Raw genomic sequence first — 14,756 nt, 5'->3', positions numbered from 1 at the left:
GGAATGTGATAGACATCACTATCCAAAGTACATGTATGAAGACATGAATTAGTGTGTACATACTTTATATACAAATAAATATATGAAAAATTGTGCTCTATATGTGTAATAAGAATTGTAATGCATTCTGTTGTCATGTATTTAAAAAAATAAAATCAATTAAAAATGCCAAAAAAATAAAAATTTTAACTCAAAAATTTTAGAAACAACAAAAAAAGAGATTTACATTTTTAAAAAATATATATTTTTCATTGTTGATGGACCTTTATTTACTTATATGTGGTGCTGAGAATCGAACCCAGTGCCTCACACATGTAAGGCAAGTGCTCCACCACTGAGCCATGACCTCAGCCCCTACATATGTTTTTATATGATGTCAGGTCACCAAGAGACCTGACATCATATAAAAACATATGTACCAATATATGTGCATACATGCTGATGAAAGAGAGAGAGAGAGAGAGAGAGAGAGAGAGAGAGAGAGAGAGAGAGAGAGAGAGAAAGGGCTGGAAGAGCAGGAAGGGCTGTCTAAAAAGAGATGAGAAGATAAGATACAGACAGGGAGAAGATACAGGATGCTATGACTGCCAATCAGAGAAGATGAATGTCTGGGAAAGAGATTGGAATAGCATGATACTCTGTGAACAAAAAGAGGGGAAGCATCCAAGGACTATTTAATTAGCAAAATCTGAATGAATTGGATGTGGAGGGTGGAGAGAGAGATGGAGAGTGGTCAGAACTAAATAGACCCCCTGTCATAGTTTGCAGGAGAGACGGTGGGCTGAAATCAGAAGATCAGAAAGTCTGTACCTCAGGGAACACAGGGAAGGTTGCAATAGGCATCTGGTATTGTCCTTCTGCCAGTGTCTTAAAAGGGATTCTGAAAGGATTTTCTTTCCCTTGTTCCTCCAGCCCTCCACTTGCATTACTGGCCTAAGTGTATACTCACCAGCTGGCCGTGTCCATCATTACAGCCAAGACTGAGAATTCCTGATTCTACTTAGAGCCCGTGGAGCTGCTGACACCAACAGTCATTAGCGGACAACCCTACTATAACAAACTATGCTTTAAAATGTAAACTGTGGGGCATTTTCCTTGCGTTGTCCAGAAGGAAATTTCTCCTGCTTGAGCCTGGATTAACCATGAGAGAGCTCGTCAACATTCCACTGGTACATATTCTCACCCTGGTTGCCTTCAGCGGGACTGAGAAACTTCCAAAAGGTTGGTTTGAGCAATCTTGTCCTCTTGTTGCTTTGTCACAGTTCTAAAGTGTGTATGTGTGTTCAATGATCACTGATTCATGGTATTGGGCTTGGCTTTTACTTGGTGACGTCAGGATGAAATGTATAGAGAAAAAGGAAACTAGATACATAAGCAATTGGTGGACGGTCTCCTCTCCACCAATATCCCCCTCCTAAGTTCTGCAATAAAAAGTTTAGCCAAGCAGTTGGTGCAGAGGTTCCCTCCTAGGGGAATTATTTGCAGATAGACTGGAAACTATCAGCGTTTGTTTTGTTTATATGTTTGTTAAACTTCAGGGTGGTCTAAAGGGATGACAAAAACCTTTCACACCAGGTTTGCCAGGAATCTAATCCACCCAAATTCTGGACACCCAAAGTGTTTTGCTTTGAACTAAATTCATTTGCATTTTCAGTTTAAGTTTACTAAGTTCTTAATAAATTGTTTAGTTGCTAAAAGTCAGAAATAAGAGGCACACAAAGTGACAATGTAATGACAGTCTGAGGACAATGGGTTTTTGATACCTTTGAGGCCAGAGTCATGATTTGGCTTGGCAAGAGCCCACAAAAGTTTTTTTCAGAGCCTTTGGAATGTACCGGAAATAACACCACCTCAGGGGAAAGGAAAGCAACTTAAGAAACTGACAAACACCTGTTTCAGTAGCAAGAATGTACACAGCGATATGGTTTCTGGCCAGTGTATTATGAAACTGACACTAGAGTATTTCAAATCAGGGAGACTGGAAAATTCGTGATTTGCCAAGTGTTTAAGGGTTGCATTGAAAGATGGAAAAGAAAGAGAGAGAGAGAGAGAGAGAGAGAGAGAGAGAGAGAGAGAGAGAGAGATGAGAAAGTAAATTGAGTGATATTAAACTATTTTCAAACTAAATGTTTGACAATGAGTGAAAAAAGTCTGTTTCAGCTGAAGAAGTTTGCATTGTGTAGATAAATGAAGGTAGTATCTGTATTAAGATGGGAAACATCTTTATATTTTGTGGTTCACCAAAAAATTTTGGAGTCCCACGGTCAAGGTCCACATGAAAATAAGACATAGCTTTGTTCTAGGTCTGCTTACTTTGTTTTGTTGCTTACTTTGTTTTGTTGCTTCTCTTTTTCTATGTTACTGGATCAGAATGGTATATTCAAATGTATTAAAATGCTTACTTTCCCATGAATATTTTAAGGCAGCTTCAGATAAAAGTGAATCTAGATCTTTCCAAGTCTCTAATAATAGCCAGAAAGACTTAGCATCTTCTTCAGATTATTTTAATACTTCCTGATCGTACAACGGATGTCCGGAAAGGTAGCATGTAGATGTTTGGACTTATGGATTGCCATAAATCTTATCTGTGCTATTCTACACCAAGCAGTTACGTAAAAGTGACATGAGTAACTATTGAAACTTACTAAAATCTAGTCTTATAAAGAGCAGGACAATTGATTTTGATGATCCAAATCAGGATTTGGTACATAAAACAAAAAAATCCCAAACATCCCTGTATGAATAACTTCTAATATGTATTCCAGAAAGAAAGGATTTTCAGTTTCTAAACTTCTCAGATAAAGCCTTAATTCAAATACACGCTATTTCTCTTTCGAAAACTTCAAAGTACTGGAGCATAAAGGTAACATCGTCCAAACTCCTGGCTTTGAAATAAAGTAATCATATCATTACGATTCCAAATTTGTTTCTTACAGTGTATATATTGCTATAGTTAGGTTTCAAAATTTAAAAATAAAAACAATATTTTGTTCTTAGTCCATTTATTGCAAAAATCTAAATTATTATGGGTTTAACATCAACTTTAGCTCAAAGTATTATGTCTAGGAGATCAAATACTCATTTAATATATAAACCAGCTCTGAGACTAAGTAATATCTAGAAAACAGTCTTTAAAATTTTAAATGTTGAAGTGCATGGAATATATTGATAGAAAAGAACCAAATTAATATGCTATATCTTAATACTATTAAGTTATGAAAATACTCCACCAAAATAAACTCATAGTTGTTTTCTCTATTCTTGGCAAAAGGTAATATAAGAAAGTTATTTAGGTGGCATATTTTTCCCACACCATTTATCATAATTGAAATCAAGGAATCTTTATAATTATGTTTTATGAAATAAGTGGACAAATTTAATAGTAGAAGAGTCTTGGAGGATTCTGTTCTAACTCTGCACATAATTTTCTCAACAAACTCAATACACAACACATACAAACAATAGTTTATTATTTTATTTTATTTTGAGATTTCTAATGTTTAAACACAAGGGGAAGGACATTGTCTTTCTCCATCATTTCAACTAGAGAGACATTCAACGATGAGCTTAATTTCATAACCTCAAGTAGGAGAATTTTACAAACTACTATATATGAAAGTAGACAACATTCTGTTGAATACGTGCCTCAACCACATACGTCAATGACACTTAATGCTTTATTGCGGGGTATTAAGCATATGGCAGGATATTAAATTCTGAGGGAGTACAGGAATTCACGTAAACAACTCTGGATTTGTTTAATGTGCACAAAAACCGCCTATCAAAACCCAACTTTTAAAATGACCTCCTTTACTACCATGCCCAGAAATTTTTGAGTCCCAGTGATTTATCTTTAGATATGATTGAATAACCTTCTCTTTTAAATTATATGTATACAGGGATAGAATTCACAGATTCAACATATGACTAAATCAGTATGGACACAGCTGTCATTGAAATCCAGGACATCAAGTCCCGGGTGCATGCTCTATATTGACCTGCATGGCAAGAGTTACTCATTGCATGTTTAGGGAAACACAGTTGTTTCAAATATTATTGACCTTAAAGAAGAGAAAGAAAGAGCAAAATGTCAAGATTTCTTTAATTTCTACCTTTTTGCCCAAGGTGAAGTAGGACTTGAGGTCACTGGGGTAGACTGACAGTGAGGGGTCAGGTAAGGGGGACCTGGGGGCAGTAGTCCATTCAGGAAGAGGGCAGAAGGATTAGATAGGTCATGCAGAGGACCCAGCTGGGGCTGAGGGAGCAGCTCTGTGGTGGCCCTGACCTGAACAGTTGTTTTGCTTTATGCAGCAGTGCAATATGAACATAGGGGCAGCAAGGACAGATGGTGGATTAATTCATGACTGGTGCTTTCCAGGGTCAGTGCAGCTAAAGAAGTAGACGGTAAAGAGTTTGGGCTATATGAAAAAATACCACAGGGTAGAGGTTGGATAATGAATAGAGTGAAACAAGGACACTTAAAGATTAGAAGAGAATGTTGAGATTGAGTTTCCTCTTCCCAGGTCCCCAACATCTTTCTGCCTATAGGGAAAGCACAGTCTCTGTAAGCCTCCATTTCTTCATAAAATGAAGACGTGCCTAACACAATCCAGTATTGTGCTAAGGACTGGCAATGATTGATGTAACAATCACCTCTGGATAATATCCAGGCATGATTCACATGGGTCTTTATGGGTCTATGGCTTAACCCAAAGGTGTGCCCCCTGAGAGAGGCAATTTCAGATATTCTAACAGGCTCAACAGAACTGCCTGTGCCAATGCCACCCTTGAAGGCAAGGACCAAGAGGTGCTGTGTTGCCAGGAATTAATGATATACAGGATTAACAAGTGGTTGTTGAGCATTATTATCAGTGAACCTTATAAGTTACAAGTCATAACCAAAAAAATAGCTTTTACTGTATTACATCTTCAGTTTAGTATGTCAGTTCCTAAGACATACCAAATGATGATCAATGCTGAATATCCTCTTTGGAGAATTTGAAAATTGCCCAATACCAAGTGTTTTCTCATAATGAAGAAAAATATTGCATTCGTGATGTTGGTGAAGCATGAATATTTTCCAAGTCTTGGCTCTGATTTTACTAAAACAGAAAGGGAAAAGTGCACCTGGCTTCTTTGTGTACCCAGTCATTTGGTCATGTCAATCAGCAACTTTTCAATCAGAAGTTGATATGTCTATGGTCACATCCTAGAGCCCATGAAGTACAAAGGAAAGAAATATAGCATCTAACTTGTCTAGAAGCTAGTATTCAAGTTAAGTTCTCTTTGGGTTCGGAAAAGTGTTATGTGTGTTTTCATGCATTGTTGTTCCTGTAGTCCTTGGGGTGTGAGAAGAAATAATGCCCCAGTTTAAACAGGCTCTGGCTGAGATGAAAATTGGGTAGTAGAATGAAAGTAAACAAGAGACAATCTGCTGAATCAACAAATATCACTAAATACAAGGATGTGATGGTATCAGTAAGAATTTGAAAACACATTTGGATCATTTTGGAATATAGGTAAAGTGGACTTAACCAATTAATTATATTCCACCTATAGAAACTGATGCTGATGTCAATCTTCCTTTTTTCCCCTTTGTGTAACCAGGACTAAAGACACAATATATCTTATAATAGATAGGAACTATCTATCAACCTTAAATCGGAAATTCAGATCTATTACTTCCTACTTTTGTGATGTTTAGACACATTGTTTAACTATTTGTAGCTCCCCTGCCTCATCAGCAAATGGGAATATTAATAGTGCTTACCTTTATGTTTGTTGTGATAAACAAAAGAGATAATGAATGAAAAATATAATGCAGGGCACACAGTAGGTTCTTAATCTATTCAGACACTAATATTACTAGTCAAAACTCATGTAAGATCATCATATCTCTGAATGTGTTAATATAATGAAGTTCTCAGTAGTGGCTCATGTATTTCTCCATATCTAAGATTTCCAAGACTTTCTAAGACTTACTTCTTAACTGATCTCAACAGAGTTTGTCATCTTATGTGAAAGATAATATTAATAATAAAATGATTACCCCTGCCACTTCTATGTCTGTTTATTGAGCAGAAGAAACCAATGAATAAAGTACTTTGTATAAAAATAATATGTAGCATTTAAGATTTATTTTGAAAATGTAAAATAGAAAAAGTCATGTATACCTCTGGGACTGTTAATATAATTTTTTTGTGTGTTTTTTTAAAAAACAGTGTGGTAATAATAATGTATATACAATTCTGCTGCCTGCCATGTTTACCTAGCACTAAAACATAAACATATTCTATATTATTAGTACTCTTCAAACCATTACTTTCTCAAAATTTATCAATTGTAAGCATAATATCCTGTTAAATAACCATGTGCTGGGATAGATTTAATATCCCCCTCCCTAAGAAAAAAGGCCTGGAATTTTTGCCCTTGATTTCTGTAGCATAGATACTCCAAGCCATGACCAATTTCAAGCAACCAATAAATAAATACTGAAGATTGAGTTGGAAAAGGCATGCGCTGTGCCATCCTTTAGACACTACGTCTACCATACAGATACATGACATGACAACACCCTGAAGAACATGGATGATAGTAAAATTTAGTTAAACAGGAAGTGATGGCATTTGAGTATTATTAATTTTAATATAACATTTAAAATTTAGTTTTTATTAATGGCTATATTTAACAATTATAAAATTCCTGAAAAATTACCAACTGACTCTTGAATGTCAATACAAGCCAGCTTCTGTAGACCATACTGGGAATAATTATTACACAGTCTGGGTTTCCGTTGCTAAATTACAACATAAAATACATCGATACAGTGTTCCATGCAGACCTAGCACAGTTTTAAATGCTTCTCATATATTTGCTAATTTAGTCCTGTGACAAGTCTGTGTGGGCTTTATTATCACCTCCATCTACAGCTAAAGACACCAAGGTGAAGTGTGGTAATTATCTAGGTGGATCTGGGAAATGGTGGAGCTGGGATCTGGATTCTAGCCCTGTGGTCGATTTCTTCTCAATATCTGGTTGCCCAATAGTCATTTTAAACAGTGAAAGCACCCAACATCATCAGTTGGACTTTGGATCCATCATTATCTATACCCTAAAAGCTTTACATGTATATGCATGTGTGTGTGTGTGTGTGTGTGTGTGTGTATAGACACACATATATATAAGTCCCTCAAAATCTGTGTGACTGTATTATTTTTTGTTTATTTTATTCATTAGTTATTTAGGAAAAATATGCATTTTTTTCTTAAGAGATTGACTTTCTCAAACTTCATCAATTGTAAGTTTGCTTTCATTGCATTTAGAAAATCAACATTTTGGTGATGTTCTGACTTATTTGCTATAACTACATTTTTTCTACTACAAAGGTTATAATAAGTATTTATTTTCTTTTAAGACGTAGAATCATCCCTACCTCTTCTAAATACCAGTTCACATTAGCACTCTTTTAGCACTTTTATACACAAGGTAAGCCATTTTTTTTAAAACAAATACCACTTTTTTATACCTTTATTTTATTTATTCATTTTTATGTGGTGCCAAGAATTGAACCCAGTGCTTTGCACATGCTAGGCAAGCACTCTACCACTGAGCCACAATTGCAGCTCTGTAAATCTTCATTTTTAAAAAATCCTGTAAAGTATAGCAAAACAAAAAATATGAAATTATACATAATGCTTATGACTAGGAATACCTTCAGAATTTTGTTATTCATTCACTCTTCCCTTTCCTCTGTTTTTCCTTATATGTAATTAATTATCCATTGTGTCTGTTATATATGCATTTATGTTGTAAATGTCTGTGAACATGCAAATATATATTTGTGTCTATCGTGTACATCTATGTGTACGTATAAAAGTCACAAATTTAGAGCCCAGTCATTGAGAAAAGAGGAGCATTTAGACCACAAACTCTCTTCAGCTTCCTGCTAGCAAACGGAAAAGCCTACCTCTGCATCCGTCCCTTGCTGATTCTCCATTAATGTGCCCCAAGAGGACTCTCTTCTCCAACTCAACTTAGTCCCTCTTTCACCCTGAATCCCGACTTAGTCTGCATCTTCAGGAACCTGTTTCCCTCAGTTATCTCCTCTTTTTCGCCAAGATTCCAGTCAGCACTGAAGCTTACTTTGTCGCTTTACTCACCTTCTAGTGCCATCCTGCCTCTCCCTTCCCTCTCACAAACTTGTGTCCCCTCCCCACAGTCTCCATGGCCCCACCACCCATTGGCCCCTCACCAACTGTAACTGAACTTGTGCTGCCCAAAACCCACTGAATCTGCATGTACCAAAGTCAATCTGACCTCCTTGCTAGGAAACTCAATGGGCACCCTTCTAACAGGCCTTATTTAATTTAACTTTCAGCATCTGATTCTCCTTGCTTCAGGAAATGTATGTTCTGCTGACTCTGCTTATTCTTAGTTATACTGAGTTGAGAGGATTAGGAAAAACTCCTTACAATGTTAAAGAAATACTGTCGTAATCTTGCTTAACTACAAGTTTTTTTTTCCCCAATAGGTAATGGATAATGAACTGTTATTACTTTTTTGACATCTATAGATGTCCTTTAAACTATTGGTATAATCCATTCTATTAAAGAACTTTTCTAATAAGTTTTTCCTTACATTTTTTTTCTTGTGACCAACCATCTAGTGGTTGTTTTAAAATATGCCATTGGACTTGATTTGTGTGTGTGTGTGTGTGTGTGTGAGTGTGTGTGTGTGTGTTTAAAATTTATTTAGCATTTTACATTTTGTTTAACTTACATCAATATGTGTTGACATGGGAAACTTTCTATATTTTGCATTTCCTGCAGCTTTTATGGAACTTGAGACTTAATTTTTTTCTTCAAAATTTAAAAAGAACTTCCATGAAAACCTTTGTTGAGGGGCCTCATGGTTTTTACAGATTTGTTCTTTGATAATGTAATTTCTCTTGAGCTCTTGGTGATGATTTGACAGCAGCATTTCTACTACATTCTGATGTGTAGTTTTTTATTATAGAAGGCTTTTAATTACAATTTTTCTTTCTTTCCTCCTTTCTTTCCTCCTTCCTTCCTTCCTTCCTTCCTTCCTTTCTTTCAACAGAGATTGAACCCAGGGGTACTTAACTACTGTCCCCAGCCCTTTTCATTTTTTATTTTGAGATAGGGTCTCACTAAGTTGCTTAGTGCCTCACTAAGTTGCTAAGGCTGGCTTTGAACTCTCAATCCTCCTGCCTCAGTCTCCGGAGTCACTGAGAATACAGGCATGCACCACTGCACCCAACTTGATTTCCTTTATGATGTTAGAAATACTTAGAACAATTTTGGTTTAAAAGTTCTTAATTGGTTTTAGTTCATTTTAAATAAATTATTCATTAGGGTTTGGTTTCATTGAATTGTGTTCCGAAGATGTGATCTATATAATCTATGTTGTTGAAAGTTATTACATTTATAGTTTTCATACAATTTGAAAAGAATTAAGAAGTGTCATCTCTCTGATCATATCTAATTGATCAACTTTGATTTATAAGCAGAATGGGAATTTATGCATTTTATTAACTTCTTATTGTAAATATCTTACAGGTCTGCATTTGGTTAGAAAATAGAGACTGTATGAAATTGATTTGGGGAACTAGGTTAAACTCTCCTTTGTAGCTTCATAGGTTTTCAATACTTTTGAATGTTTAAAAATATATTTTTCATTCGAGCATAATATTATACATGCATATTATATCAGAGCTGCTAATTTTAGTGTTTTTATCTTCTTTACTCTTATAATTATTTTTGTTTGATTTATTAGTTTCTGAAAGAGATACATTGAACACTTATATAATGCTAGGAAGTTTTTCCATATATTCTTGTGATTTTTACTTTACTTTTATTTGAGTCTATACTCCTAAGAAATGAAGTTCCCTGAGTTTTGTATCTTCTTGATGGATTATTTTTTAGCATAAGGAAATATTTCTCCTTTCCCTGTAAAATCTTATCACCTTTTTTTTCTCTCTGATTGAAATTGCTATATCACTGTGTTTGGGGTCATATTTGCTTTTATTATTTTCCTCCCCTTATTTTTAATACTTCTGTTTTACTTTGTTTAGATGTGTCTTTTCTGTTTTAGTGTCTGTTTGTCTCATAGGTCAGTTTATACCCCTGAAATGTACTGTGATTGCTGACATACCTGAGCTGGTCTCTTCCACATTCTATTATGTCTTCCATTAAACATGCGTTTTATTAACTCATTTATTCTTGCTTCTCTTCCTGTCTTTGTTCATTTATTCATTTTTGGTTTGTTTATTTTTACTGATAATAGTTTTTCTAGTCTTTCTGTTTCTCCTGCTGTTTTGGAATCTTGAATTTTTAATTATTCTTTTAGTGGTAACTGTTAATAAGGTTTTAACATTTGCATTTAACCCTGGATTTCTCTCCCCACTTGTAGTTATTAGTATTTCTGTCATGTTATTGCTTATGGCTTAGCATGTGTTAACTATCCACCTACCTTCTTTTCTGAACATTCATCTTGTAATGTTGGTCTAGAATTTAATTCCATTCTTTTTAAACACATAAATTAATGGTTTGTATTTTAATATTCTATAATATGTCAAAATTAATGATTATGTTTTATCACCAAGTATTCTGTTGTTTCTTCCAATGCTCACTTACCTTTGGGGTTCAGGCTAGGTCCTACTAAGTTTATATGTTCTAGTAACTGTTTTAGCTATGAGAAGTAAACACTTTACATATGTATCAGTTTATAGGGGCCTTAATTTTGACTTCCTAAGATTGTTATTTTAGATGACTATACAATTCCTGGCAGGCAGTTATTTTCCTCAACCCTGTAAAGATATTTGTCTATTGACTTTGGTTATAAATTGTTGCTGAATTATCTCAATTGTTATCTTAATTGGCATTCCTGTTAATTGATTTTATTTCTTGTAGGATTAAGTTTTCCTTTTCTTTTTAATTTTTACAGTTTTAATACAATTTATCTGGAGATGAATTTTTTTGTTAAAAATCTATCTTGGCACTTGGTGGCATTTTCAACTTAAATATTTGTGGCTTGTTGCTTTTTTTCAGTTTTAAAAATGATTAGCTATTCATTCCTCTATATACTACTTCTGGGTCATTCCCTGATTGGTGCCTGTTAGTCTATTCTTTATGTCTCTTAACTATTCTTAAATAATGTTCATCTCTCTTTCTTTATATTGTATTCTGTATATATTAACAGTGATTTTATTGGGAAGTTGGGAAAAGGGTGACCCTGATGCTTATACAGAGGATGTCATTTTACATAAATATTTGCATCTCTTTTTTCAACTATTTTCTTGCAAAAATTTCCTTGATTCCTTTTGTAAAGGCCTTGGAAATCCAAATTAGTTCAAATCCAAATTAAACAGTACATTAGTAACTATGCTAACCTGGGACTTGAAAGAAGTCTAAGACACGGTCCCAAAGTTCAAGGTTTTGATAATTGAGTGTGGAATGATAACAACAAAAAGAGAATTTTAATAAAGTCTTTATGGTAAGCGCTATAAGAGTAATACACAGGATGATCTAAGGTTAAAGAAAAGGGAATCTGCTTCTACCTAGCAAGTCAGGAAGCTGGAAAGATATGATGCTTAAACTGGAACTTAAAGAATAACATTAGCAAGGGAGACATGGCCCAAGAAAACACTCCTGCCTGCCATTTCTCCTCTCTCACAGCAGATGAACTGGGCTTTGACTTCACTGGAAAAGTAAGGTTTTTTCAAAGAGTGGATGTATCTTCTATGGCCAAACAATGGACCAGTCTGTTCTAGGCACATCGTAAGATTGTCACCAACTATGATCCCACCTTGCATTTTAACTAAAGTCAAGATATAATCTGCTGTTCAAATGTTGGTATTTTGGGATCATAAGGGTCACTCGTTATTCAGGAAAAGCAGACATACCTAATTATTATAGCTGATCATTTTACATATCTATCTTAACATATCACCTAGATGGTAGCCCTTACAAGACGGAACTTTTTAATTTTTTTCCTTCTTGTAGAATTTTTTAATTTACTTTCATTTTGACCAATACATAATATTTGTATATATTTATGAGGTTCAATGTGATACTTTAATTCATGTATATACTGGATAGCAATAAGGGGTAATTAGAATATCCATTACCTTAAAATTTTATCCTGTCTTTATGGTTAGTGCCTTCAAATTTCTCTCTTCTAGCTACTTTGAGATACACAATGTATTATTGTAAATTATTTTCATTCTTCTGTGCCATAGAACACCAACACTTATTCCTGCTAGCAAAGAATAATATAGTGTCCAGTGATGGACTTCTCCCTCTCTCCTTTCCTCCAGTTTTACCTACTCTCTGGTAACTACTACTTTGTTTCCAGGTCTATGGAATCAATGTTTTTTAGATTCTGCTTACAAGTATGATAGTACACTGTTTTCTGTGCTTCACTTATTTACTTTAACAGAATGAGCTCTACATTCATTCATGTTGTTCCAAATGAAAAGAGTTCATGCTTTTTATGGCTGAATAATATTCCATTGTGTAGATTCACAACCTTTGTTTGCTTCTAATCCAACGGAGTGACAGCACCATGGAAAAGAGTAAATAAATACAAGATGAATAATAATAATGGCCACAGAAGTGATTCTAATAATTATTTTAAATAAGAGTATGCCATGGAGTCGATTTACAGGCTCACCTAAGTCTAGATTCTAGTACTTTCTTTTGTATACCATCAGAGCCCTTGAGATGACAGGACCCCATATCCTTCATTTTGGTAGAATTCATGGATTTCCAGAAACATTAAAGAGGGGCCACTTTTTACCAACCTGTAATATATGTATGTATGTATATATATATATATATATATATATATATACAATATTTTTTTAATGTGGTGCCAAGGATTGAACCCAACCACTGAGCTACAACCCAGTCCCCCAACCTGTTCTTCTAAGCTCTTGTTCCTGTTTCTTTTTTTTTTTAATCCAGGTAACTCACATTTAAAAAAAATTATAGTTATAGATTTACAGCATCCCTTTATTTGTTTATATTTTTACGCAGTGCTAAGGATCAAACCCAGTGCCTCACCCATGCTAAGCAAAAGCTACGTCCCAGCCTGGTAACCCACATTTTTTAGAAAGATGGGGAGAGAGAAGCACTGTATCTATGGCCTCTCTTCCTGTCATCTTTCTTTTTATAAAAACAAAGTGACTTTACTGAGCAATAATCCACACACCATATACTTCACCCATTAAAGGTGTACAATTCGGAGTTGTGCATTCACCACCATAGTCAATTTTAGAACACTTTCATTACATCTTTTTAGATGAAATCCTGACTCCCTTACCGTCACCTCCTAATGCTTCTCTTCTCCCTTTCCCACCCAGTCCTAGGCAACCATTAATATGTTTTCTGTCTCTGTAGATTTGCCAATTCTAGATATTTTATATAAATAGAATCAAACAATCTGTGGTCCTTTGCAACTGGTTTATTTTACTTATTTTTTTCCCAAGCTTCCTCCATGTTATAGAATATAATGATGTTTTACTTTTTTTTTCATTATTTATTTGGAAGTACTAGGGGTTGAACTCAGAGGTGTTCTAACACTGAGCTATGCCCTTTTGAGACAGGGTCTCACTAAGTTGCTGAGACTGGCCTCAAACTTGCAATCCTCTGGCCTCAACCTCCCAGTCAGCTGGAATTAAAGGTGTGTGCCACCATGTCCAGTGGGTTGTTTATTTTTTATTGTCAAATAATTTTCTTTTGTATGGATATATGTCCTTTGTTTACCCATTCATCTGTCAGTGGACACTTAGGTTGTTTCCATCTTTTGCTTATTGTCAATTTGAACATGGTATACAAATATCTATTGAGTACCAGCTTTCAAATCTTTTGAATATATACCAACAATTGGAATTGTTGGATTAGATAATAATTCTATTTTTTTTTTTTTTGAGGAACCACTATACTCTTTTCCATAGTTGCTTCACAGTTTTAAATTCTATTGACATTGCACAAGGGATCCAATCTCTCCACATCCTCTCTTTCTGATTCTAGCCCTCCTAGTGAATGGGCAGTGGGATCTTGTGGTTTTGATTTGCATTTCTTTTATGGTTCATCCTCTTCTCACATGCTTATTGGACATTTGTATAATTTGGAGAAACATCTATTAGATCCTTTCTAGTCTGGTGTAGTGGCACATGCTTGTAATCCCAGCTGCTTGGGAGGCTGAGGCAGGAGGATTACTAGTTCAAAGCTAGTCTCAGCAATGGCGAGGTGCTAAGCAACTCAGTGAGATCCTGTCTCTAAATTAAAAAATACAAAATAGGGCTGGGGATGTGGCTCAGTAGTTTAGTGCCCCTGAGTTCAATCCCTGGTACCTCCCACCAAAAAAAAAAAATCCTTTCTGCATTTTTTTATTTGGGTTATTGATCCTTTTATTATTGAATCTCTTTCTATTCCACCCATATACAGTTATGTATTCTCTATAAAGCTAATGAAGCTTCAGCTTCATAGCCCCTTCTAAAACCCTCCATGGATTCAGCAATGGGAACAATGTATTTTTTATAAAATTTTGGGGAAAATTATCTTTAAGATTGCTGTTCTTTTCTACTTTGAATTCTTTTCAGATTCACTTCTGTTCCTATTTTTTTGGTTTGGGGGCAGTCACAGAATTTTATTACTTGGGGCCTCCACAAAATTTGGGTCTGCTTCTATTCATATATAAAATAAATTCTAAAGCCCTCCTTTCTGAAAAAG

The 14,756-nt window shown here is 35.0% G+C and overlaps 1 protein-coding gene across 7 annotated transcripts in view; it reads left to right on the top strand.

Moving 5' to 3' along the window:
* The first annotated feature begins 1,142 nt into the window (after window positions 1–1,142).
* Musk (muscle associated receptor tyrosine kinase) overlaps window positions 1,143–14,756 on the top strand; it is a 98,133-nt gene continuing 84,519 nt past the window's right edge. For all 7 annotated transcript variants that reach the window (XM_076843198.2, XM_076843196.2, XM_076843194.2 and 4 more), the window contains exon 1: window positions 1,143–1,221. In XM_076843198.2, the coding sequence (XP_076699313.1) occupies window positions 1,143–1,221 (79 nt within the window). The remainder of the gene's footprint in view (window positions 1,222–14,756) is intronic.

The sequence above is a fragment of the Callospermophilus lateralis genome, chromosome 2 (assembly GCF_048772815.1).
Source record: "Callospermophilus lateralis isolate mCalLat2 chromosome 2, mCalLat2.hap1, whole genome shotgun sequence".
NCBI classification, from domain to species: Eukaryota; Metazoa; Chordata; class Mammalia; order Rodentia; family Sciuridae; genus Callospermophilus; species Callospermophilus lateralis.
The sequence above is the reverse complement of the archived record's forward strand: the minus strand, read 5'-3'. Positions and strand labels throughout refer to the sequence as shown.